The following is a 22,824-nucleotide window of genomic DNA, read 5'->3' as shown; positions in this document are numbered from 1 at the left end:
CGCTCACAGCAGCTGCTGGCCGCTCACGCTGGCTGCTGGCTACACACAGTAGCCCATGGCAACCCACTGCCACAGGGGCTGCAGCCTACCCGTTGTCAGTGACTCACAGCAGCCCAGCTCCAGGTTGAGCTGTTGTTCACCATCTTAGCTGTAGAAGGCAGCATCACTGGCCCTCATATGTGGGATCTGAACCGGGGCCCTCTGGCGTCCCAAGCCAGTTCTTAACCATAGCGCCACTCGGCCGGCCCTAGTATATACCTTTTTTAAACAACAAGATCTCATTTTGTGTGTCATTCTGCAGCTTTTTTCACTGACAGGTCATCATGGATATCTTGTCAGCACTCAGAATCACCTCCATTCTTTCACATGATGGTGTAGAATTCCACTGACTTACTACCAAGATGGATTCTGGTTCCCTCCTGATAAATTTTGAGCTGTTTTTGTTCTTCACTGTTGCAAAAATGCCAAGTAGCCATTGTGTGCTGTGCCGCTCCGCACTCACATAGCAGCATACCCACTGGGAATATCTTGGAGGTGGTGGGGACAGTGTATCTGCATGGCACCAGGGGCTGGGAAAGTGCTGCCCAAGAAGGTAGTGGCAGGCCCTGATCCCTCTCGGTGTCCCACTCACCTACTCCCCCTTGCCCTCTGCCCCCACAGTGGCCAGTTTGCAATCGTGCGGAAGTGCCGGCAGAAGGGCACTGGGAAGGAGTACGCGGCCAAGTTTATCAAGAAGCGCCGCCTGTCTTCCAGCCGGCGGGGGGTCAGCCGGGAGGAGATCGAGCGGGAGGTGAACATCCTGCGAGAGATCCGGCACCCCAATATCATCACACTGCACGACATCTTCGAGAACAAGACCGACGTGGTGCTCATCCTAGAGCTGGTCTCTGGCGGGGAGCTCTTTGACTTCCTGGCAGAGAAGGAGTCACTGACAGAGGACGAGGCCACTCAGTTCCTCAAGCAGATCCTGGACGGTGTGCACTACCTGCACTCCAAGCGCATCGCCCACTTCGACCTCAAGGTGAGCCCCGCCAGGAACCTCAGGACGGAACTGGGAACCAGCCGGGCCTCCCGAGCCTGACTGGAGCAGGTGAGGGTGGGAGCCCGAGAGCGGGTCCGACTTGTGGGTGCAGAATGCACACCCCTGCATCCGTGATGCTCCAGGGGTCAAGGAGATGGACCGGCTCAGCCCTGGACCTGTGGGGTGACATCAGCCTGCCCACACTCCATGGGCTGGGAGTGGGGGTGCCCAGGGAAATTCTGGGTGCTGTTCCCAGAGACGCCCAGCCGGCAGAAGCAGCAGATCCTCCTCTCACCATCCTGCTCTTCCCCTGCCCCAGCCGGAAAACATCATGCTTCTGGACAAGAACGTGCCCAACCCAAGGATCAAGCTCATTGACTTTGGCATCGCCCACAAGATCGAAGCTGGGAACGAGTTCAAGAATATCTTTGGTACTCCGGAGTTTGTGGGTAAGGCCCTGCCGGTGCATTGGGGGCTGGGGCTTGGGAGGGGCACTTAAGGATTTCCGGTGGTGTGAGGTGCTTTAGGCCCAGCCCCTGGATGCCTGGCCCTTTGCCCTCAGGTGCCGTCAGGCATGGGGAAGCTCAAGGCCTCAGGGTGGTGCCGTCACCATCCCAGTCTTCCTGCACCAGAGCTGGTTCTGCCTGTGTGTGCGTGTGCATGCTCCCGAGCGACCAGTCAGCTGCAGGGGTGCTGTGTTGCTGCCCTTGGCCGAGTCCCCGTTGCGGCCTTAGGTGCAACCAGCTCCTGACCCTGCACCTTCTGTCTCCCTGTCCCAAAGCTCCTGAAATCGTAAACTACGAACCCCTGGGTCTGGAGGCGGACATGTGGTGAGTCAGCAGGAGCTTTGGGGGCCCAGGGCTGCCCTGTGCTGAGCCCAGCACACACACCTGGGACCGCTCCTCAGGGAATGCCTTACTGCTTATCCCCAGGTGCTGCAGGCTGGGACACAGCCCATCCTGTGGTCTTGGTGCCATGGGGTGTGGGCAGGACAGACCTTTTCCTTAGAATAGGGGTCAGCAAATTGCAGCTCTCGGGCCAGAGCAGGCCCAGGAGCTGGGAGCACTGTTCTTGTTTTTTAAAAAGGTGTTAAAAACAAAACAGACGAATATGTGACAGACCATTATTGGCCCACAAAGCCTGAAATACTTGGTGTCTGACCCTCTGTACAGTTTGCCAGTCCCACCTTTGGGCCCCAACAAAGCCATAGAAGGCGCCACAGCTACAGGGCCTGTGGGGCCATTGTGCTGTCTACCCCATCCCCACCTCTAGTCCCTTTAGGCCTTGATAGGGAAGGTGTGACCAGAGGTGTTTAAATACCCAATACTTAGACCCCAGGGCAGGAGGAGGGGAGCAGGCAGGTGGGCATGACTCTTGAAATCCTGGGAGCTGACAGACCTGCCTGCCTGGCCTGAGAGCCTTGGGCTTGTGGCTTACCCCTGGGGGCCCTTTAGAAACTCTGGGAGTCAAGATTTTGCGCCCCTACGGCTGAGCTGTGTTCTCGTCTCTTCTCTTCCAGGAGCATTGGTGTCATCACCTACATCCTGTGAGTACCTAGTTGGCATCTTGCTGCCCCTCTTGGGGCCCTGCTGGGTCAGGAGGAGGGTCAGGGGGGCTTTCGTGTGGGGACAGTGATCTCAATCGTGGGACCCCTAGTGCTCTGACCTGTTGAGATGCTCAGCAAACTCTGGGTGGATGGATAGATGAATGAATGAGTGAGTGAGTGAATTTGTGCCGGAGAGAAGAATGTGGAGATAGGGTGAGGGTGAAGGTTCCAACTTTCCATCCTATGGCTTTTGGAAAGCCATCCCCAGGCTTTCCACAAGTCACCTCATTAGCATAAACTGTGAAGTTGGAAGGGGCTTGATATGAATAACAAACGCTTTTTTCGTCTTTATTCTCTGGAGCCATTTCAGGAACTAAGGACAAGGATTGACTATTACATCAAAAGATCCTCCTACCTTCTTAGCTCTTAAGGTTTAGGAAATCCCAAGGGTTTTGGGATCCATGTGCCCGAGGACAGGGATGAAGACCATATATGTATTTCTTACCATAAGTCACAGTGTCAGGTGCCCAAGAATCCCCTCAGTGCAGCATATCAGGAAGGCAGGCGACACAAGTGTGTCATCACTGGTGATGCGCACTCTGACTGTGTGCTGGGTGGCGTCAGCCAGGATTCCTCTGGAAAGTCACTGGCTTTCCCACTGGAATCACTAAACATTCTGGGGGAGATGCTTTGAGACTGTGTGTCTATGTAGATACTTTGAGTTTCCACAGGGACTTTTGCCCACTGGTTTTAGCGCCTCCTGTGGCTGGGCAATGACTTACTGCCTTTTGGTTGGTGGCCAGGGGGTGGCTGGGGGAAGGTTCCAGACGAATGCGTGTGTGGGATGGCCAGGGCCCAGTGTCCCTCTCCCTCCACGTCTGGCCCCTTCATGGATACCACACAGATTGGTGGCAGTGCAGGCAGCGGCTTGTTCGTGAAGCCAGTGCAGGGGACACTGAGCCTCATGTCCATCTCCCAGCTTGAGCGGCGCATCCCCATTCCTGGGTGAGACCAAGCAGGAGACCTTAACCAACATCTCAGCTGTGAACTACGACTTCGACGAGGAGTACTTCAGCAACACCAGCGAGCTGGCCAAGGACTTCATCCGCCGGCTGCTTGTCAAGGACCCCAAGTGAGCTGTGCAGGCCAGGCAGAGGGATCGGGGGGCAGCCCTGCAGGGAAGGCTGAGTGAGCCCCCCTGGAATGGATGGTGTGGCCAAGAACACGTACCTCCAAGCCACCACCTCCCCATAACAGGCTTCTGCTTGGGCTGGAGATAGCAATGGAAGGCTTTGGTTGGCCCACACTGTGTCTTAAGAAGCTTTTTATTCGTTGCCAAATTTTAAAATCGAGGTTTCACATAAAATTCCAGGTTATTTTCTTTTTCTAGAAAAATATCTAAAAATTCTGGCAGCACAGAGCCCTCATTCACGAGAAAGTGCTCCTTTTGGCTGCAGCCTTCCCCTGGCGTGTGCTGCCCATTTTTGTGACTCGTCTGGCCCCTCTGTGGGTGCCTGAGTTGTTTGAGCCCAGCATTAGGTCCTGACCCTGTTAACAAAAGCCCTCAGGGCGCACGGAGACCCCAGAGCCTGTGACCCAAAGGCCCCCTTGCCGGGCTCCTTGTGGCTGGCCCAGCAGAGTTGGGTGCTCAGGATTGTGTGTGTGGTTTCAAGGTCATTTCAGAGACTTGCTGCCAGACTGGAGGGTGACTCTAGGGGTTGGGGGTCTTCAGGGGCAGTTGTCTGCATCACCTCTCGGCAGGGTGCTGACAGCAGGACTGCGGCAGGGAAAGCCTAGAAACCCCTTCCCTGCTCTCTGCTTGGTTGGGGGAGGATGGTGCAGATGGCACATGTGTGACTAAACAGGGCTTGGGGGGTGCTCTTCCAGGAGGAGAATGACCATAGCCCAGAGCCTGGAGCATTCCTGGATCAAGGTGAGGCGGGGGGCTGCTCCCACTGAAGGATGGCAGGCATGACAAGCTCTCAAAATCCAGGGAGGGTCCCCAGAGCGGTGGGCCTGGGCAGTGGGGGAATGGGGTACTCTCTGAGATGGTGTTGGATCCATCTCCCTGAGACACTCAGCTGGAGTTCTTGGCCCTTCTGTGTACACAGCAGGGCTCCTCCCCACAGAAACTTCCCGGAAAGGGGTCACCTCTAGGCCAGAGTTGGCAGTGTTCTGTAAAGGGCCAGAGCATCAGTGTTTTCATCTCTGTGGTCCCTGGCATGACTGTAGTCTGCCATCAATACTCGGCTCTTCATCGCAGGAAAACATGTCGGGACAGTATGCACATGGGCATGGCTGTGTGCCAATAAAACTTTATTTGCAAAAGCAAGCAGAGCGCTGGATGTCGCCCTCAGTGGTCCTCCATCTGCCCCCTGCTTCAGGCTGTACTCTCTCAATCCCCCTGCAGGCGATCCGACGGCGGAACGTGAGACGGGAGGACAGTGGCCGGAAGCCGGAGCGGAGGCGCCTGAAGACTGCCCGCCTCAAGGAGTACACCATCAAGTCACACTCAAGCATGCCCCCCAACAACACCTACATCAACTTCGAGCGCTTTTCCAAGGTGCTGGAGGAGGTGGCAGCGGCTGAGGAGGGCCTGCGCAGCCTTGAGCACAGCCGGCGGCTCTTCCACGAGGACATCGAGGCGTTGACAGCCATCTATGAGGAGAAGGAGGCCTGGTACAGGGAGGAGAATGAGAGCATCGGCCAGGACCTGCGGCGGCTGCGGCAGGAGCTGCACAAGACCGAGGCGCTCCAGCGGCAGGCCCAGGAGGAAGCCAAGTGCGCCCTGCTGGGGGCCAGCGGGCTCAAGCGCCGCTTTAGCCGCCTTGAGAACCGCTATGAAGCCCTGGCCAAGCAGGTGGCCTCGGAGATGCGGTTTGTGCAGGATCTGGTGCGCGCCATGGAGCAGGAGAAGCTGCAGGGTGTGGAGTGTGGCCTCCGCTAGGGCTGCAGGGGGTGGGTGGGCCCAGAGGGTCCTGGGTGGTGGGTGTCCCCTCAGTAGCCCTGGGGCCAGGCCCCTTTGTCACCCTGTTCAGCCCTGGAGAGTCCTTGGGCTGGGGCTGAAGGGGGAAGAGGTGGGCTGGGCTGGCCAGGAATTGATGGCTTAGGGGAGGGGCTTGGCCAGCTGTGTCCCAGGAAGCCAAGGCTGATGTTGCCTCCTAGTCTTCACAGCATGCCTCCCTCTGGTTGAGCCCCTCCCTCCTGCAACACTGGTGACTCAGGGTGGGGGTGCTTCTGGGGCAGCATCACCTGCGGAACTGGGAAGTCTCTGTGAGGGATTGGTGCCTCCAGGAGAACTAGCCACAGTGGACCCAGATGCCTCATGCCTGGGTGGTGGGGTGGCAATCTATATCCTGGGTCAGGGGGCTACATGGCAGTTGGAGCACACAGCAGAGCCTGGTCAGCACCTTTAGGCCCTCCACGCTGGTCCAAGTGCATGCAGCCTCGGGGATGGTTTGTGACGGCCTCTGCACGCCCCAGGACTTGGAATTGGAGGGGCCTCTGCTGGGCAACCCAGCTCCTCTTCTAGAGATGGGTGGTAACTCCTCCAGGATCAGTGGAGGTGGCCTCTAAGCCTGGCTATCCCCATACTCCAGCCCCTTGCTGGGGCACCCCCCGGCCCTGGACTGGACCCTAGGACCAGAGCTAAGGAGCTAGCCCAGCCCTCGAGGAGGTAGTACTGGGGGGAGCATGTGGCCAAGTATGTTGCTTGGATGCAGTAAAGGAGACATCTGCAAAGGTTGTGTCTGTTCCCTCCCTGAGGCCCAGGGAGCCCCTGGGCACTGGGTGAGGCAGGTCCGCAGGGGCCAGGGGCCTGGGGACAGAAGTAAAGAACCATCATCCATCCTGGCGCCCTCCTTAGAGGGGCAGGCTATAGAGCCATGCTCTCTCTTCACTCCCTCACAATGCCAGGTTCAGGCTTCCCATGACACAGTCCCTGCTGTGCCAAAGCCACCAGTTGGGGTCCCACCCCTGCCTCGGTTCCTGGTCCTGCTTCTGCCTCACACTTCTTGGTGGAGACCACGTGGAGTAGTCCAAAAAGGCTGGTGGGCCCAGTGCCCCCTCCCCAGAGAGCCCCAGGGCTCCTTAAACACCTCCCCACCCCGGCTCTGTGCTGCCTTCTGTGGGAAGAAGCCCTTTGACTCTGCCTCTGATGGTGTTTCTCACACGCATCTGGCTAGAGCATCTGGCTAGAAACCCTCGGGGGACTGCTGCCCTGGACCTGAGGGGTTAAGGGGGTTGCAGCGGACAGTGCCGTCGTGCGCCACTAGGTGCCGCCCTTGAGCAGGGTCTGCGCTTCAATGAAACAGGTCCCTAGCTGGTGGCCACTCAGCTTGGAGTTGTCTGCTGCAGGTTGGGTTAAGTGAGGGACACCTGTGCTGACACCCCTCTCAACCCCCCCCCCCCAGTCTAGCTGAATGGAGGGAGGAACCAGGCTGGCAGGACTGGGACTGGTATTCCTGCTGAGGCCACTGGCTCGGGGCTCAGGCAGGACTTTGGGACCTGGCTGTGGGGTCTGGCAGAGGGGTCTTTTGTCATGTGCAGGCCCATCTCAGGTCTGGGGTGGGACTCCCTGTATCTCCCTCTGCAAGCTCCATTGTATCATGTATGCATGCCTCTGCAAGCATGTGCGAGCCCAAAGGAAATAAAGCCCAGATTCTGACATCCAGCTGTTGTCTGTGCTTGGGCCTGGTGGGGCAGCCAGCCCTGGGTCACTTGGCTTCATGGTCTCTAAGCTCTACTCCATCTACTGCCTGCCCCCGTGTTCCTCAGGAGAAAGAGGGCAAACCTGGAGTGTGATATCAAGGCTGCCCCAATCTTGGGGCTCAGTTGGACTCTGGTTATTTTTGTTGCAATGAACTGGAAGTCAGAGCGGCCTCACGGAGGTCCCTTGGCACCTCCTGAGATGCGAGGTCACACTTGGGCACCCCTGCCGTGCTCTATACCCCGGTGCACAGGGCCCCAGCACAGGCCACCTTGCTGTCTGCACAGTAGGAACGTGGGTAGTGTCATTGCTCCTCAGCACAGCCTCTGGGTCTGCAGTGTGGCTCCAGTGAGGGACTTTCTGACTCTTAAGTCCTTCCCAGGAGCCAAAGTTCTGAGCCTTTGGCATCCCTTGGTCATTCTTCTGTTGCCTCATTTCCATACACCAAGGGTCATGTTTCTCCGTTTTTTTTTTCTTTTTAACTTTATAATCTTTTTAATTGAGATAGCTCTCACTATATAATTGATTTTTTTTTTTAAAGATTTTTATTGAGGAATTGGGGGATGGGAACAGCGCTGGGGAATTGGAGGAAGGGGAACAGACAAGTTGCTGTCCTTTTGTTCTTGAGTCTAGTTGTAGAAGACGTTGCTTCACTGGCTCAAGTTGGCACCATCATTGTGCTCTTCCCGGGTGAGGCAGATCAGTCGCTGGCTTCTGGACGGCCGCTCACGGCGGCTGCTGGCCGCTCACGCTGGCTGCTGGCTACACACGGTAGCCCATGGCAACCCACTGCAGCAGGAGCTGCAGCCTACGCCGTCGCCAGCGACTCACGGCAGCCCAGCTCCAGGTTGAGCTGTTGTTCAGCATCTTAGCTGTGGAGGGCAGTGTCACTGGCCCTCATATGTGGGATCCAAACCGGGGCCCTCTGGCATCCCAGGTCAGCTCTTAACCAACATGATGCCACTCGGCCGGCCCGATCTTTCTCTTTTTTTAAAGATTTTTTTTTTAATTGGGGAATTGGGGGAGAGGAACAGTATTGGGGAAGGGGAACAGCCAAGTCGTGTCCTTCAGTCTTAGTTGTGGAGGGCGTAGCTAGCTCAGCTCCAAGTCCAGTTGGGCTGCTCAGCTCAAAGTGCTGTGTTCAGTTAGTTGCGGGTGGGCATAGCCCCCATCCCATGTGTGAGTCAAACCAGCAGCCTTGTTAAGAGCGCATGTTCTATCCACTGAACCACCCGGGCGGCAGCTCAGCTCAAGGTGCCGAGTTCAGTCTTTAGTTGTGGGTGGGCATAGCCCACCATCTCAAACAGGCAACCTTGTTGTTAGGAGCACGTGCTCTCACCAGCTGAGCCATCCTGCCACCTGTTGGCAGCTCAGCGGCAGCTCAGCTTGGGTGCAGCTCACTGGCCCATGTGGGAACCGAACTGGCAACCCTGTTGCTCAGAGCCTGCACTCTTGAGGAAGCTCTTAACCAACTGAGTCACTCGGCCAACCCTACAATTGATCTTTTAAAAAAATATTTTTGGTAAATAACTTTCGCTTTTGAAATTCTAGTAAATTTCAGTTCATCAAATGTTCAGACCTACTCAGGTTTCCCCAGTCGGTCCATGACTGCCCTTCACAGCTGGCTTGTCCAGGCCAGGCCATGGTCTTGCCTGCACATGGCACCTGGCTGTTAGGTCCCTTTGGGTTTAAATACTGGGCTCTGCAGCAAATTCCCAGAGTTCACGTTGCAGTCTGCCCCTGGTGGGAAAGGGGCACCCAGGGGTGTGTAATTTCTATAGAATTAATGAGGCCATAGTCTGTCTGCTGGTGCTACCTGTCTCTCATGGAAAAGGAGAAACTTTTATGCAGTGCCAGAGGGTCTCCAGATCCCAAGGAGGGTGGTTATACAGAGGCTGCCTGCAGGTCCCCAGGGGACTGGTGAGCAGCATACTCCCAGCCATAGTTTACCAAGTCCCACTGCATTCTGGGTATGTCAGGTACGGTGGGCATCGGTGGAAGGTTGAGACCGTGTCTGTCTTGATGGGGTTGGGCGAGGGGTACTTAGCTATCCTGCCTTTCAGATTAAGGCTGGGTAGAACCTTAAATGCATTCGGACTCATATCTACCCTTTCAGTACGCAGGGTCCACCATGCTGCTGGGCTAAGTCCTCAGTGTCTTTCAGGGGGTAACAGGCAGGCGTCCTTGTTCTGGACATGATCTCTGCCCCAGCCTCCTGACCTGGATTATCTTCAGTGGCTGAGCTCAGCGCAGCCTTCGTTTACTCAGTCTGTCAGTTGAGGACACAGAGAACCACCTTGGGGTAATTAAGCACCTCTCTAGGGTGTCTGGCCCATGCAAGCACTTAGCAAACAGCACTGCACTTTTGCAGAGCCTGCTGGGCCAGTGTGCTGTTATTCATACTGACTGCAGCTGGCAGACTGAGATGGCCCCCAAGGACCCCTGCCTCCTGCTGTTCACTCCCTTGACAGTGGGCTGGCTTCGTGGCGGGTTCTAACCAACAGAATAGAATGGAGGTCACTTCTGTGATTAGGCTACATCAATAGTGACTTCCATCTTGCTGGCACACTCTTTCCCTTGCTGGCTTTAATGAAGCCAGCTGCCATGTTGGAGAGGCCCACATGGAAAGGTACAACCAGCAAGGAATGAAGCCCACCAGCCACATAAGTGATCTTAGAAGCGGATCCTTTCCCAGTCAAGCCTTCAGATAAAACACAGCCCTGTTTAGAGTGCAGTGCTCATAACACCAAGGTTGCCGGTTCGATCCCGTCATGGGCCACTGAGCTGCGCCCTTCACATCTAGATTGAAAAAACTACTTGACTTGGAGCTAATGGGTCCTGGAAAAACACACTGTTCCCCAATAAAAACAGAAGAACACAGCCCTGGCTGACACCTGGATTGCAGCCCCCTGAGAGACTAAGCAGAAGACCCAGGTAAGCCATGCCCAGGTTCCTGATCTATATAAACTGTGAGATAACACGTGTTGTTTTTAAGCCAGTACGTTTGTGTTGATTTGCTCCACAGCAATAGCTAATGCACCGGTAAAGGCACACTGCAACCACTTGCCAGTTTACTGAACTATTCAACTTACGCTGTTTCCCCTCTTATAGCACCTTGTCTATTTGCTGTGCCTTCATTCCTCTCTTTCCAAGAGTGTGATTGGGGGCACGTGTTAGCACTGGGCTGTCATTGTCCTTCTGCTCTAGGGAGATGGACCACTCAGCAAATGTGCGGAGTGAGAACTCTCTGCTGCCTGGGTTCGCCTTATGCAAAGTGGGAATGTCTTCTTGCCTGCTTCTTGAGATGGGTGGGAGGCAGGAACTATAGGAGCCATGAATTCCATCCCTCCAGCTGTCTGGAGTCAGGTCACACCTGCCCGTATGTTGGCTCAGGATTTGGCTGCAGTTTGTGAAGCTTTTTGGAAGGAAGGGGGTTAAACCTGTGTTTATGTCAAAGCAGAGCTCACACACAGCGTGGCATGGCGAGTGAGGGAGGTCAAGGGAGGTGGGCTTCTGCTGGCCCTGCCCCACATTGCAGCGTGACCTCGGGCACATGGCCCTCTCCTGGCCCCATGGTCCCAACTGCAAAATGGAGGGAATTGCTCCTTTCCCTGTCCAAGACACCATGAGGATTAAGTAGGAGCTTTCACAGGCGTTTTATAATCATCAAGTGCTGCATAAATGTTGATGGTACAGCTAATCAAACCAGAGTCTCAGAGCTGGACGAGGCTCAGAGAACAGCAAAGCTGGTGTTCCAGGGGAGGTCAAGTTCTCCAAACTGACACCAACTGCTGAGAAAGATGTGGGTGGGAGGGGCAGGCACAGTGATCACAGCGATTAAGTGTGTGGATGATTCTCTAGGCAGCAGTGAAGTGAAACCCGCTACTCGCTACTCGGGGGTCAGCAGCCGCTGTGCCAGTCCCTTGATCAGGAAGGTGTTGGGACAGTGGACCTCCTCCTCAAGAGGTGCAGTGGGGAGGCCATTAGGAACCTCCTGCTTTTACCAGCACGTAAGATGGAGCCCTAATTTTAGGCCTTATACCACAGCTTGGGTTTAGTCACATGGCACTTTGGAGATGAGTCAGTGTCTTGGGTTCGAATGCAGCCTGATTGAGCTCCGGCCCTTGGCAAACACACCACCTCTCCGCACCAGTCTTACCTTCCCCCAGGGATAATGGTTCCGTCTGCCTCTTAGGGTAGCATTGAGTGTGGAAAGAAAGGGTGTGTTGGGGTCCAGCACACACTGGGTGCCCACGTGAGTCTTGTTAGATTTGGAAGGCTGGGATATAGGAATCACCATGCCAATCTGGGTTGAGCAGAGTGCTGCCCATCTCTTGTAGGTCAGAGGGCAGTCCCTGTGCCATCTTCCCCTGGCCCAGTGGCCGAGAGCACGTGCCAGCCAAGTCCACAGCTGCCGCACTCCTGACCATACTTGGGCAAAAAGCTACGGGCGCTATTAATAACTAGGGTGCACCCGCCCAGGTCCTGGGGCCAGGAGGGCCAGCAGCTCCTATAAAGCCAGGCCAGCCAGCCCCCAACGGTTCCTTCAGCCCCTGAGACCTTTAGCCCCCCTGTTGTGAGAGAAAAAGAAAAGTAAGTACCAAAACCATCTCCCCCATCCCTCCGCCTGGCCCCACTTGGCGGCCTGAAAAGTGAGACACAGAACAGTGGTGAAAAGACATACCCCATGCAAAGGACATCTGAAACACAGCCTCAGCCTCGGTGGCACTTAACTGTCCCAGGCGGTTTGTGGGCTGTCCCAGCAGGGAAGAGGGCAGAGAGGAGGAAGAGGAGAAGGAGGACGAGGAGGAGGAGGAGGCAGCTGGTCTTCATCAGTTCTCCTTGTCCTAGCGGGGAGAGCCAGGACCCCAGCCCTGGGCCAGGCTATCCCAGAATGCATGTGTGTTTTGCGGTGATGTGGCCGTAGCTCTCGCTCCCCTTGGGGAGTGAACGGTGGGGATTGAGGGCGGGGCTACCTCATTACCCTGCTTCCACTCCTGTCTCCAGACCCCCTGGTATCCCCTGCCCCCTGGGGTTTTATATTTTGAAAGTCCGTTTATGGGGGTACTTCCAGGCCTATCTGGACTGAGCCCTGTTTGCCCCTGACTAAACCCCAAGACACTCCAGCTCCGGCAGCTGCCTGACCTCTGCCTCCCCCTGCCCTCCCTGAGACTCAGTTGTTTGGTGTTTGGTGACTTTGTTGAATGTCAGAGAAGCTTCAAGGGAACATCGAGGAGATGGGACCATTTTGGGTACCCCAAGCCCCCACCAGAATGTGCTGGGTAGATTTAGGAGGGCTCCTGGTGGCAGTGGAGGGCATGTGACAATCTGAGGCCATCAGCCACCCCAGTCTGTCCCTGTCAGCCCACTCCTCCCCCAGGCACTGGCAGACCCCCCCCCAGTTGTCCCCAAGGACATATCCTCAGGGGCCTGGTGGCTGGAAGGACGGGAGCCTGAGGTCAGGCAGCCTTCAGAGGTGACCGCTCTGGCCCTATTGGGACACGTGTGGGGGTGAGCATGCCAGCAGAGTAACTGCTGATTAAGAGGGCTGGCTGAGTGCTACTTAATGTGATTGGCAAATGCTTGGAGTGTGTGTAGGGGGGCTGGCCCTGAAATAGAGTAAAAATGAGGGGGTGAGGAGATTGGTGCTACAGCCTGTTCCCCACCGGCCTCTACCTCCATTGGTGCTGTGGATTTCAGTCTCTCCCCCTCCATGGCTATTAGGACATTTGGGGCAGAGACCAGGATAGAGTGCTGGTGGGGAGAGAGTCCCGGGACCAGGGAGTGCTGGGGGGGCACTTTGCATAAAAGGTCGCCTATCTGTATGTCTGTTTGCAGTGGGCTGGGGTGAGGTAAGCTCTCCCCAGCAGGTTTGGGGCTTCACATTGGCTTTATAACTGAGGGAGCCGCAGAGGGGCCAGGTTCCAGTGAGGGGCCCATCAAGGTCCCATCCACCCACCTCAGCCCCCAGCAACCCTGAGGCAGAGGCACCCCTCCACAGGGTGGCATCCCTGGCACAACAGGGCCCTGCAGGGACCAAGGAAGGGGGGGCCTCCGGCAGGACTGACCTGGCCAAGTTCCTCAGGGTGGGGGATGACTTGGCCTAGGAGGGTGTCAGCCACGGGATGGCAGGCACGTGGGTATGTGTGTCAGGGTCTGTTCCTGCCCTGGGCTCTCAGCCCCTTCCCGGGACCTTCTCTGCACAGAGTCCCACTCAGAGCTCCTCCAGGGGATGGGGGTTTAAGCCAATTCTCTGTCCTCAGGACAGGGTGTCCCCTCTGCAGTTGGACACTGGGGGGCCATCCTATGCACTGCATGGTGTTGCCAGTCATGACAAACAGTTGTCCCCAGATATCACTCAGTGTCCCCTGGGGGCAGGATCACCCCATTGAGAACCACTTCCCTGAGGTTGTTTTTGGCCTTGAAGTTTTCAGGAAGGTGGAGTGCTGAGTGCTAGGTGTCCCTGCGGCTGGTTTTAGGTGATAAGTAGGCAGGCATTCTTACTTGAGCAGTTATGTGCTTCACTCTAATGCATATCAGGAAATTTAGGTTTTCCTATCGACACTGATGCCATAAAGTTTTCTCTTCAAACGAATTTAGTTAAAATAAATAAAATAAGTGAGACTTGTAAGGAAAACTAATAAATGCATGTGCAATCATCTGGGGGGGAGTGTTCTTTGGAACAAGCCCCCCATCCCCATCACGAGGGTAGAAGGAATGGCTTCAGAAGAGACCTGTGAGGGACCCACAGTGGACACAGCCTGGGTTTCCAGGCACATCAACCTGGCCTGGAACCCTCCTGGGGTGCCTGGTTCTAAGGGTTCCCAGAGATGCAGGACTTTCAGTGCTAAAACTGGAAAAGTCCCCTGCGAATCAAGACAAGGTGGTCACCCTACTAGTGGCCTGGATGGGATCTTCAGGTCAGAGGAAAGAGCCAAAGAGGCCTTTACTGAAATAAATACCAGGGATGAGCCCCAGGCCCAGAGTGCGTGGGTCCTCCCGGCCTTGCTGCTGGTGGCTTTGCTGCCATCCATCTGTCTGTCTCGTCCATCCACCTGTTCATTCGCTTAGTGCTTTCTTCCCTGTGTCTTGCTCTGTGCTGGGTCTTGAGGCCACAGAAGTGAAGAAGGGCCTCGGTGACCGCTATGCCGGGTGATTTCTGTTCACAGGAAGGCTGTGTTTAGAAAGGGCAGCTGCTGAGTGGACTGGCCAGTCAGGAGGCTCCCGGGTTGGGGCACAAGAAGTAGTGAGAAGCAGACTGGGACCCCAAACCTGGGCGGGGCAGAGCTTGTAGGACGGACATGCTGTCCAGCCTGGTCTGTGGCAGAGGGTTGGGGGCTTTCGAGCACACCCCACTCCACAGGACCCCTGCAGAAAACTTGGAGGGCAATGGGGCTGTCCGGGCTGTGTGGTGAGTGAGGGCTCTGGACACCCACATTCCTTGTCCTATAGCCTTTTCCCGATGACCAAATACGGCAAGAAAGGCTGTGGGGCCCTCACTTCACCTATGCCCTGTGTGTTCCCTGCAAATGCTGGCCTGTGGCTGACGCTCCTTCCCAGAATCACACCAGTGCCCCAAACTGATCTTCCCTCCTTTTCTTCATCCCTCCCCTCCTCCTTCCTTTTCTTTTTATTGAGGTGAAAGTCACATAACATAAAATTAACCATTTTTAAGTCAACAGCTCAGTGGCATTTAGTTCTTTCACAATGTTGTGCAACCACCACTTCTATCCAGTTCTAGGACATTCTCATCACCCCAAAAGAAGAAGCCCTGTCCCCATCAGCAGTCACTCCCCACCCTCCTCTCCCAGCCCCTGGCAACCATGAACCCACTTTCTGTCTCTGTGGATGTGCCTGTTCTGGACACTTCACATAAATGGAATCACACACTGTGTGGCCTTGTGTGTCTGGCTTCTCTCACTGAGCACCGTGTGTTCGAGGTCCATCCACGTTGAGGTGAGTGTCAGCGCCTCCCTCCTTTTCATGGCCAAGTGACACTCCAGTGTGTGGATGGACCACACTGTGTTTATCCCTCACCCGTCCATGGACACTTGGGTTGCTTCTACCTTTTGGCTGTTGTGAGTCATACTGCTATGAACATTCATGTACAAGTTTTTGTTTGGACACCTGTTTTCAATTCTTTGGGGATATTCCTAGGAGTGAAATTTCTGGGTTATATGGTAATTGGTTCTTTCTTTTGTTTTTTTCTCTATAATTTCTGAATGCTCACTGGCTTTGCCCAAATTTGTCTGGACTGTGGGCTTTCATGCTGTTCTGGATTGAGCAGGGTGGGAGCAGCAGCTCCACAGCTGGCCGTGGGGCATTACCTCAGGTCAAGGGGAATCTGTCCTACCCCCCATCCCTAGGGCTCTGGTTTCACCGGACCTTCCAGACACCCTTGGGCAAAGAGAACAGAGTCTAGGGAGAACCAGGTTCAAGTGCCAGCTCTGCTAAGCCACTGGCCATTGCTGAGCCTGAGTCTCCCTGTCCTTGAAAGGGATGTAAATGATAAGCTTTTTCTTGAGGGTTTTGGGGAAGGCTCAGGGAAATGTGGTTCCTGGGATAGGAAGGGTGTCCTTCATGAGCATCCTGGGTCACGAGAGCTTCCCAGTAACCCTACCGAGTCGGTATCAGCTCCAACCACAGAGAAGGGACATGGTAGGGATGGGGCTCAGCCAACAGCTGGGTACCCTTCAGGCTTGGCTGACTTCCCAGCCCCTACTCTGGGCCATCTGTTGAAAGCTAGAAGGAAATTTCCCCTCTGGAGAAACTGGCCCCAAGGACCCCCAAGCAGCCCCTGAGGTCATGTCAGTAGGGGTCCAATAGGTAGAGACCAGTGCTCTTAGTGCCACCCAGAGGCCACCAATGATCCAAGGAGAGTGGACAGGAGAGTTCCTTTCAGCTCCTCAAACACAACAGGCTGGACCTCACTGGTTAAAAAAACCAAACCGGACCGGGTTTAATACTTAAATTAAGCTGTTGTGAGGTTACAGAGGCATCATGGGGAGGGGATCCCGGGGCCCTGAGATCCTGAGTTGTGAATGGGGCCTCCACTCTTGTATGTACAGATGTCCCCAAAGGGAAATGGTCACGCCGCCAGCCTGGCCATTTTGTGATCAATATCATATGTGGGTCCCTGCAGTCCAGGGCTGGGCCCCTCCTCCCCCAGCCACACCTAGGAGCAGTTCAGAAACGAGTTCTGAATGTCTTCCAGGACCTGGAGGAAGAGCTCCTCACGGGACTTCATGCCATCCAGGTACACTGAAATCAGAAAGGCCATGGTCACGTCCCTTCCCCTCTCCCTCATCCCCACCCCAATCCCATCTAGCAACCATCAGTGTTTCCTCTGTGTCTCTGAGACTCTTTCTATTTACATTACTCGTTTACTCAGTTCTTTAGATTCCACATGTAAGTGAGATCATATGGTATTTGTCTTTCTCTGACTGAGTTATTTCACTTAGCATAATGTTCTCCTCAGGGATAGAAAAGACAGTTTGGGGAATATAATCAATAATGTAAATATCTTTTAGGGGGCCAGATGGTCTCATGTCTTGTTAGGGATACCACTTCATGGACGGTGTAGAGGCCTGACCACTGCGCTGTACATCTGAAGAGCTGCTGTTGAATAATATTACGTTCAACTATAATTTATATATACTTATAGTCACGGGACGTGGAGTAGAGAGTGGGAATGGAGTTAATGGAATTGTAATAGATATGTATGATATCGGGGGTGGAGGGAACAGTGGAGGGGGGAGGGGGGTTGTCACTTTGTGAGGGGTGAAAAGGATAACTATTGCATTGTTTTGTACATCTGAAACTAATAATAATAATAATTTTTAAAAATGTAAAAAAAAAAAAAGAAAGGCCATGGTCAAGGGTGAAATGGCTGGGCCACCGGGGCTGCCACCAGGAGGCAGACAGCCAACTTACAGGGAGACGGGCAGACTGCTGGGTCAGGAGGAAATTGACCTACAGAGTCAGGTTACTGGAATAGAATGGCCTCTAGGGCCAAAAGCAAGAGGGACTGGTGGTGCGACTTGAGGAGGGACTTCTGGGTTTCCCAAATGGTCCCGATGCGGAGAGGCTGGGCTCAGAGTCTCCCAGGGCCAGGCCTCATCCTACTCAGGGGCTTACCCACTTCCACGCCATCGGCCTCCAGCTCCTGCTTATACTTCTGGTACATGGGCCACACGTGACCATCAAAGAGGCCTGGGGGATCGGGGACCTCGTAGCTTCGAGTACTAGGGAGGGAGATGGACAAGAATGAGTGAAACCCATGTTGCCCAAGGGTGGTGCCATGACCAGAGCCTTGGGGATCTGGACTAGGTCAGAGATAGCACCAGAGAGAAAGGGGACCTCACTGAGTCAGGGGCCCCAGGCTGGGGTCTGGGTGCCCTAGCTTCTGGCATTTTTACCCTATGGGCCTGGGAAGGTATGGATAGGCCATGCCTCTAGGCCCCAAGTTGGTGCTTCTGGAACAGAGCGCCAGCCAGTAGGTGCCTACTGGCTGCTAGCCTGTGGCTTCTGGGCATCATCAGTTTCCTGGTCCCATCTGGGAATCCAGACAGGGCCTCTAGGCTCACCTCCTTCTCCACTTGCACTCTTCATAGGGGACGGCCAAGAAGTACCGTCGGCTGTACAAGTCCACCAGGGGCCTGGTGGGGATGGGGGACATGGTCAGTGCCACGGGCCTTCTTTTACTGGGGGTCACAGTACACAGCTGTACAGCATTCCAGGGTGATGAGGGCTGGGGTGGGAGGGTCTGGGCCAGTTAGTCTAGGGGTCAGGGAAGGAACATGCATTGGCCAATCTCCTGCTATGCCCAGGGACATCCCCACAGCATCCCCCAATTTGGACAGTCCCAGAGAGGTAGGATATCTTGCCAAGGGTCACACAGTGAGGCCTGGGGTCTAGCCCAGCCTCCTACTTTGCCTTAGGGAGGATGAGGTTCTGGAAGGAGGACTCAGTTTCCCCAAGAAGCGGGGTTGTTGCCCCAGACCCTTGAGCTGAGTCCAGCTCTGCCCCCCAACTCCTAAATAGAGACTTGGTGACCCTTGGGAGAGCCAGGATTGTCTGGGATGCAAACCCACAGCTGCTCACTTGTAGTTGTATAGCAGAAAGCCTTCCAGAATGAGGATGTGGGTATCTGAGGTGTCCAGCTGGACGTTGACCCCATGGGCATGTGCGAACTTCTGGGGGTTGCTCACCCAGGCCTTCACGGTGCTCAGCATGGCCTCCATGTCCAGGGACTCCAGCACTGGGGACAGGGAGAGTGGGTGTCAGCAGGGCCATGGGAGGGGGGGGGCAGTGTGGGCAGGGGTTGTGGGGCCACCGGCCATCCTTACCATCCCACTGCTTGAAGCCGTCCTCCCCAACTGCGATTTGGTCTTGGGGCTGAAATAGAGGATCCCGAACCCCAGGCTCAGTGCCTGCATTCCCACGTTACTGCCACCCTGGAATGACAGACCCTCGGTGGGCCCCTGGGTGCCTGGAGAGCCCACAGATAGGGGCAGAGTTGTTTGCCCCATCCCTCTGCAGTTGATGCTTATAGGTTCCAAGGTGCCAGGCAGTGTGGGGGCTCCAGGTGGGCACCGAAACACTCCCCTCCCCTGCTCTGTGATTCTTGGGACAGGACTTCACATCTATTAGCTTGTTACCCCTCACCCACCACAAAGCATGGAGGGCTGGCTCAGAGCCCAGATTGCAGATAGGAAAGTGGAGGTACAGAGGGAGAAAGGGCCCAGAAGGCCCCAGTGGCGTTGGCTTGGTGGCACACCCACTCTGGGAACCAGTATCCCCATCAGTCCAATGGGGAACAGGTGTCCAGTGAGAATGTGCCAGGTACTCAGTACATGAGAATGCCCATCCCTCATTCTCCTGGCCCAGGGCGACCCGGGAAGGGCCTGCGCCTGGCCTGCACGGGCTGTGGGCAGCAGAGGGCAGGGTGGCCTGGGGCGGTTCCTCCGATCTCTAGGCGAGGGTGGCCACCTTGAAAAAGTCATCCTGGTGGATCACGCAGCAGTTGGGCAGCACCTTGAGCAGGCTGTTGGTCAGTGTGGTCTTGCCACCGTTGGTCACGCTGTGGAGACAGTGTGCACGTGACGTTGCTTGGCCGGGCCTGAGAGGCCCCTGGAATCAGACTCAAATATAAAACACAGAACCGTAAACCATAGAGCTAAGAGAATATTGTTATTGGACTAGGCTCAGAAGAGGCTTTCTAAGCAGAGACAAAGGGCAGGAAGTATGAAAACAGGCAAAAGCAGCTCACACACGGCCTTGGCCGGCACAGGGCCATCCTAGGGCTTAGAATCATCTCAGTGTCACTGCAAACCCAGGAGCTGGGGCCAGAAGCTCAGTTTTACAGAAAAGTGGGACTCAAGCATGATTTAGCTGTAGTAGCACTTTTTTTTTTTTCCAAAGGCCACAATGTTAAAACAAGTGCAAACTGGGGGAGAAAAACTATTTGCTATAGAAAAGCCAGCAATTCATTTTAAAACGGAAAGAGGCACTCAAGTCTATGAAACGGTTGTAATCCAGAAAAGACCAAAAACAAAAAAAAACAGGAAAAGGAAAAAAAGAAACTGGCAAAGTTGGGTGACCAACTCGCCCGGGTTTGCCGAGGATGTCTCTGTTTTTTGCACCGAAAGTCTCAAATCCCTGGGACACTTCAGTGCCAAGAAAACCAGGACGGGTGGTGGGCCTGGGGCAGAGGGAACAACACTCCGGACTGCTGGAACTGAGGAAGGACATGGAAGGGTAACTGCCAGGCCTTTCTGGAAATGAGTGCCCTCTAACCTTGTCCCTGTTCCAGGAATCAGGGGCAGAAAGCTGGGTGTGGAACAGGGGAAAGCTGCAGCCGATGAAAAGGGCCCATGGGAAAGGGGACCCCCATACATTGAGGGGGAGCAGGTTAGAACACCCCGATGTTAATTTAGGTTATTACTAAAAGGCGTATCTTGTGCTCAACATGGCTATAGAATTTGCAGGGCCCTGCACATAAGGAAAGGTTGGAGCTCTTCTTTAAATTTATTGGGAATTTCAACTGGATACCAGCAGAGCATTAAACCAAGCAGGGGAAGGGGCCCAGGGCAACTCCCCTGGGTGGGATACTCCTGTCCCCAAGCCTGCCCTCCTTAGATGAAAGGTTTCCTCAGCGTTATCTTAAAAGACCTGGTTATTGGTAATAAAATGAAGACTTTGAATCCCAGGAGAAGGGAGGCCCCTGTCAGGCAGGTGCTATACATAGTCACACAGAATGTGATTCTGGGGGTCCCCACCCTACCCACCCACGTGTCTGCCTTGGGGTAGGGTGTCCCCCGCCCTCAAGGACTGGCCCCAGCCTGATAGGAGAATCTGCCTGAGCTTTATTAAGTCTTCTGTCCCCACTGATTTTTGGTTTTACATGGGGTATAGTGGGGGAAAGCGATTTCCATTTGGAAATTTAAAATTGGGCTCCGCATCCTACCTGCTATCCCTGCTGGGGGTGCCCAGCAGAGACCCCTCCCCATACTCTGGCCTTGGGCGGGGGGGAGAAGGGAGGACCTGCGACCCCAGGCACCAGGCAGCCCTCCATTCATTCCTCGGCCTCTCCTGGGTGCTCCCCTGCACCTTTGACCCCGTGGGGCCACTCACCCTCCGATGCCCACGATGTACTTCATCTCTGCGTGGAGGGGTAGCAGGGACTGCACTGGGCCTGCCTACACCCGGGTACCCCGCTGGGTCTGACCCCGCAGTTAGCTGCGTCCCAGCTTCATTGAGAAAACCTGGCACTTTTATAGACCCCGGCAGCCCGGAGGCCACCCCGGGGGAGGCAGCCCTCGGCCTATGGGCAGCGCAGTCCCTAGTGTGGGGGCATGGGGGCCCAGAACCTGTCCCCATCAGATGGAAATAGCTCCACGTTGCCTTTTGCCTAAATTAGTCACGGGCCAGCAGGGTGGGGGGGTGCGGGTAGATGTCACCCCAGCTGCCTCTTCCCCCCTCCTCCTCCCCCCTCCTAGCCAGGCTGCCCATGAGGCAGATGGTACCACACATCTTCCCTCCCTAAAAATATCATGCCCACAGTGTCCCCTGGCCTGACCCTGACATTAAGACTGGTTCTGGTGGGGCTGAAGAAAGGGGACTCACCTCCCACCGCATCACAAGCTACAGCAGCAGTGCCAGCCCCTACCCATAACCGGGAGCTTCCCTTTTCGAGGAGGCTGCAGCCAAGATGGAATTAAGGTCTAGAACGGTGAGTGCCAAAATAGCTGTGCTCTGGTGACCCGGGCCCTGCCAGAAAATCTCAACGTGACACCAGGGGCCGTTCATTGAGTGCCCACGTGAGGCCTGAAGGAGTCACCAAGTTTGGCCTTGTGCCTCTCTGCAGCCTGGGGTGGGGTATAACCATGCTGGTGGTCCCTAATCTGGGACCCCTGGGAGCTGAGGGACGCACTCACTCAACGAACAGCTGCTTACTGGCGGAGCTGAGACACACATCTTGGACTGGAGGCTCCACCCGACTCTATGAGGGGAACGGCCCCTCAACAGTCCTGTGTGACCCTGGCTGAGCCGTGTGACGTCTCTGTTCCTCAGTCTCCCCCTCAGTAACATGGGGACTATATAGTTGGGCACAGGCTATTATTATTATTATAATTGTGATATTGTGATTTATAACAAATATATATTTGGTCTTAGTCCTAGTTCTCGGCACACAGCTCCTAAAACCATTTCCTAAGTGGTAAAAGGGAGTATGTATCTTTTGTTATAATATTTGGTCCCTGAAAACTCCAGAGTGATAAAGGTGAAAGAAACATCTTTCGCTATTTGTAACAAGCCCATTGAACCACACCTGAGTTTATACTAATAGGGTGACTTTGGAAAGTCCCTCTAAGCACAGGATTGGCGCTGGTGGCCAGGGGAACTAGCGTGGGGTTAGCAGATGGAGCTTTCAGAGGAGAGGAGCTGGGGGTTGGATTGGGTCAATCGATTTAACCCATCGCGCCCCTGTTATGAAGCCTCCACAAACATCCCTAAAAGAAGGGGTCTGGATTGCTTCTGGGTGCATGAGCATGTCCACACGCTGAGTGGGTGGTTACCCAGGGGGGGCATGGAAGCTCTGAGCCCCTTCCCCACACCTTGCTCTACGCACCTCTGCATCTCTTCCATCTGGCTGTTCCTGAGTTTGTAACCTTTATAAAAAACTGGACATCTAGTAAGTAAGCTGTTTTCCTGAGTTCTGTGAGCTGCTATATAAATTATCAAAAGTGAAGTGTGTGTGTGTGTGTGTGTGTGTGTGTGTGTGTGTGTGTGTAACCCCCAATTTGTAGTCAAGTGGGACAAAATTGTGGGTATCCTGGGGACCCACTACTTTTGACATGTGTCTGATGTGGGGACAATCTTCTGGGGCTGACCCTTTAACCTGTGGGGTCTGTGCTAACTCCAGGTAGGGCGTCAGAACTGAGTTAAATCGTAGGACACCCAGCTGGTGTCTGCAGAGAATTGGAGAATTGTTTGGTGTGGGGAAAAGCGCCCCCACATTTGGTGTCAGAAGTGTTGGCATGAATGTAG

The 22,824-nt window shown here is 54.9% G+C and overlaps 3 protein-coding genes across 21 annotated transcripts in view; 2 read left to right on the top strand and 1 right to left on the bottom strand.

Annotated features, from left to right (window-relative positions):
* Positions 1 to 7,239, top strand: part of DAPK3 (death associated protein kinase 3) — a 15,080-nt gene extending 7,841 nt beyond the window's left edge. For all 4 annotated transcript variants that reach the window (XM_019653509.1, XM_019653510.1, XM_019653508.1 and 1 more), the window contains exons 3-9: positions 661 to 1,021; positions 1,341 to 1,470; positions 1,803 to 1,851; positions 2,541 to 2,567; positions 3,547 to 3,699; positions 4,455 to 4,500; positions 4,978 to 7,239. In XM_019653509.1, coding sequence (XP_019509054.1) covers positions 661 to 1,021; positions 1,341 to 1,470; positions 1,803 to 1,851; positions 2,541 to 2,567; positions 3,547 to 3,699; positions 4,455 to 4,500; positions 4,978 to 5,514 — 1,303 coding nt within the window. In that variant the 3' untranslated portion in view covers positions 5,515 to 7,239. The remainder of the gene's footprint in view (positions 1 to 660; positions 1,022 to 1,340; positions 1,471 to 1,802; positions 1,852 to 2,540; positions 2,568 to 3,546; positions 3,700 to 4,454; positions 4,501 to 4,977) is intronic.
* A 4,506-nt stretch (positions 7,240 to 11,745) lies between these two features.
* The window catches only part of ZFR2 (zinc finger RNA binding protein 2), a 91,655-nt gene continuing 80,576 nt past the window's right edge, over positions 11,746 to 22,824 (top strand). For 8 of the 15 annotated variants that reach the window (XM_019653396.1, XM_019653381.1, XM_019653382.1 and 5 more), the window contains exons 1-2: positions 11,746 to 11,868; positions 21,340 to 21,508. In XM_019653396.1, coding sequence (XP_019508941.1) covers positions 21,488 to 21,508 — 21 coding nt within the window. In that variant the 5' untranslated portion in view covers positions 11,746 to 11,868; positions 21,340 to 21,487. The remainder of the gene's footprint in view (positions 11,869 to 21,339; positions 21,509 to 22,824) is intronic. The other 7 variants (XM_019653391.1, XM_019653389.1, XM_019653383.1 and 4 more) reach the window with 2 other exon arrangements.
* Positions 14,233 to 21,112, bottom strand: NMRK2 (nicotinamide riboside kinase 2). 2 transcript variants are annotated; one of them, XM_019653400.1, is made up of 7 exons: positions 20,911 to 21,112; positions 19,267 to 19,357; positions 18,624 to 18,672; positions 18,379 to 18,535; positions 17,862 to 17,933; positions 17,413 to 17,519; positions 14,233 to 14,449 (listed from the first exon to the last, which is right to left on the bottom strand). In XM_019653400.1, the coding sequence occupies exons 1-7, from the start codon at positions 20,934 to 20,936 to the stop codon at positions 14,439 to 14,441; spliced, it is 513 nt and encodes a 170-aa protein (XP_019508945.1). In that variant the 5' UTR covers positions 20,937 to 21,112; the 3' UTR covers positions 14,233 to 14,438. The 2 variants fall into 2 exon arrangements, with proteins under 2 accessions (XP_019508945.1, XP_019508944.1); XM_019653399.1 differs by lacking the exon at positions 14,233 to 14,449 and adding an exon at positions 16,207 to 16,536 and having other exon boundaries at positions 20,911 to 21,110.

Source organism: Hipposideros armiger, unplaced genomic scaffold (genome assembly GCF_001890085.2).
Source record: "Hipposideros armiger isolate ML-2016 unplaced genomic scaffold, ASM189008v1 scaffold_202, whole genome shotgun sequence".
Taxonomy (NCBI): Eukaryota; Metazoa; Chordata; class Mammalia; order Chiroptera; family Hipposideridae; genus Hipposideros; species Hipposideros armiger.
The sequence above is the reverse complement of the archived record's forward strand: the minus strand, read 5'-3'. Positions and strand labels throughout refer to the sequence as shown.

Excerpts from the sequence above, each read along its gene's own strand:
- NMRK2 (XM_019653399.1), bottom strand. The coding sequence starts at position 20,936 with ATGAAGTACATCGTGGGCATCGGAGG. Across the intron at positions 18,673-19,266 it reads ACCAGGATGACTTTTTCAAG|CCCCAAGACCAAATCGCAGT; the intron begins GTGGCCACCCTC and ends CCTCTATTTCAG. Across the intron at positions 16,537-17,412 it reads GGCCGATGGCGTGGAAGTGG|TGTACCTGGATGGCATGAAG; the intron begins GTAAGCCCCTGA and ends TTCTGATTTCAG.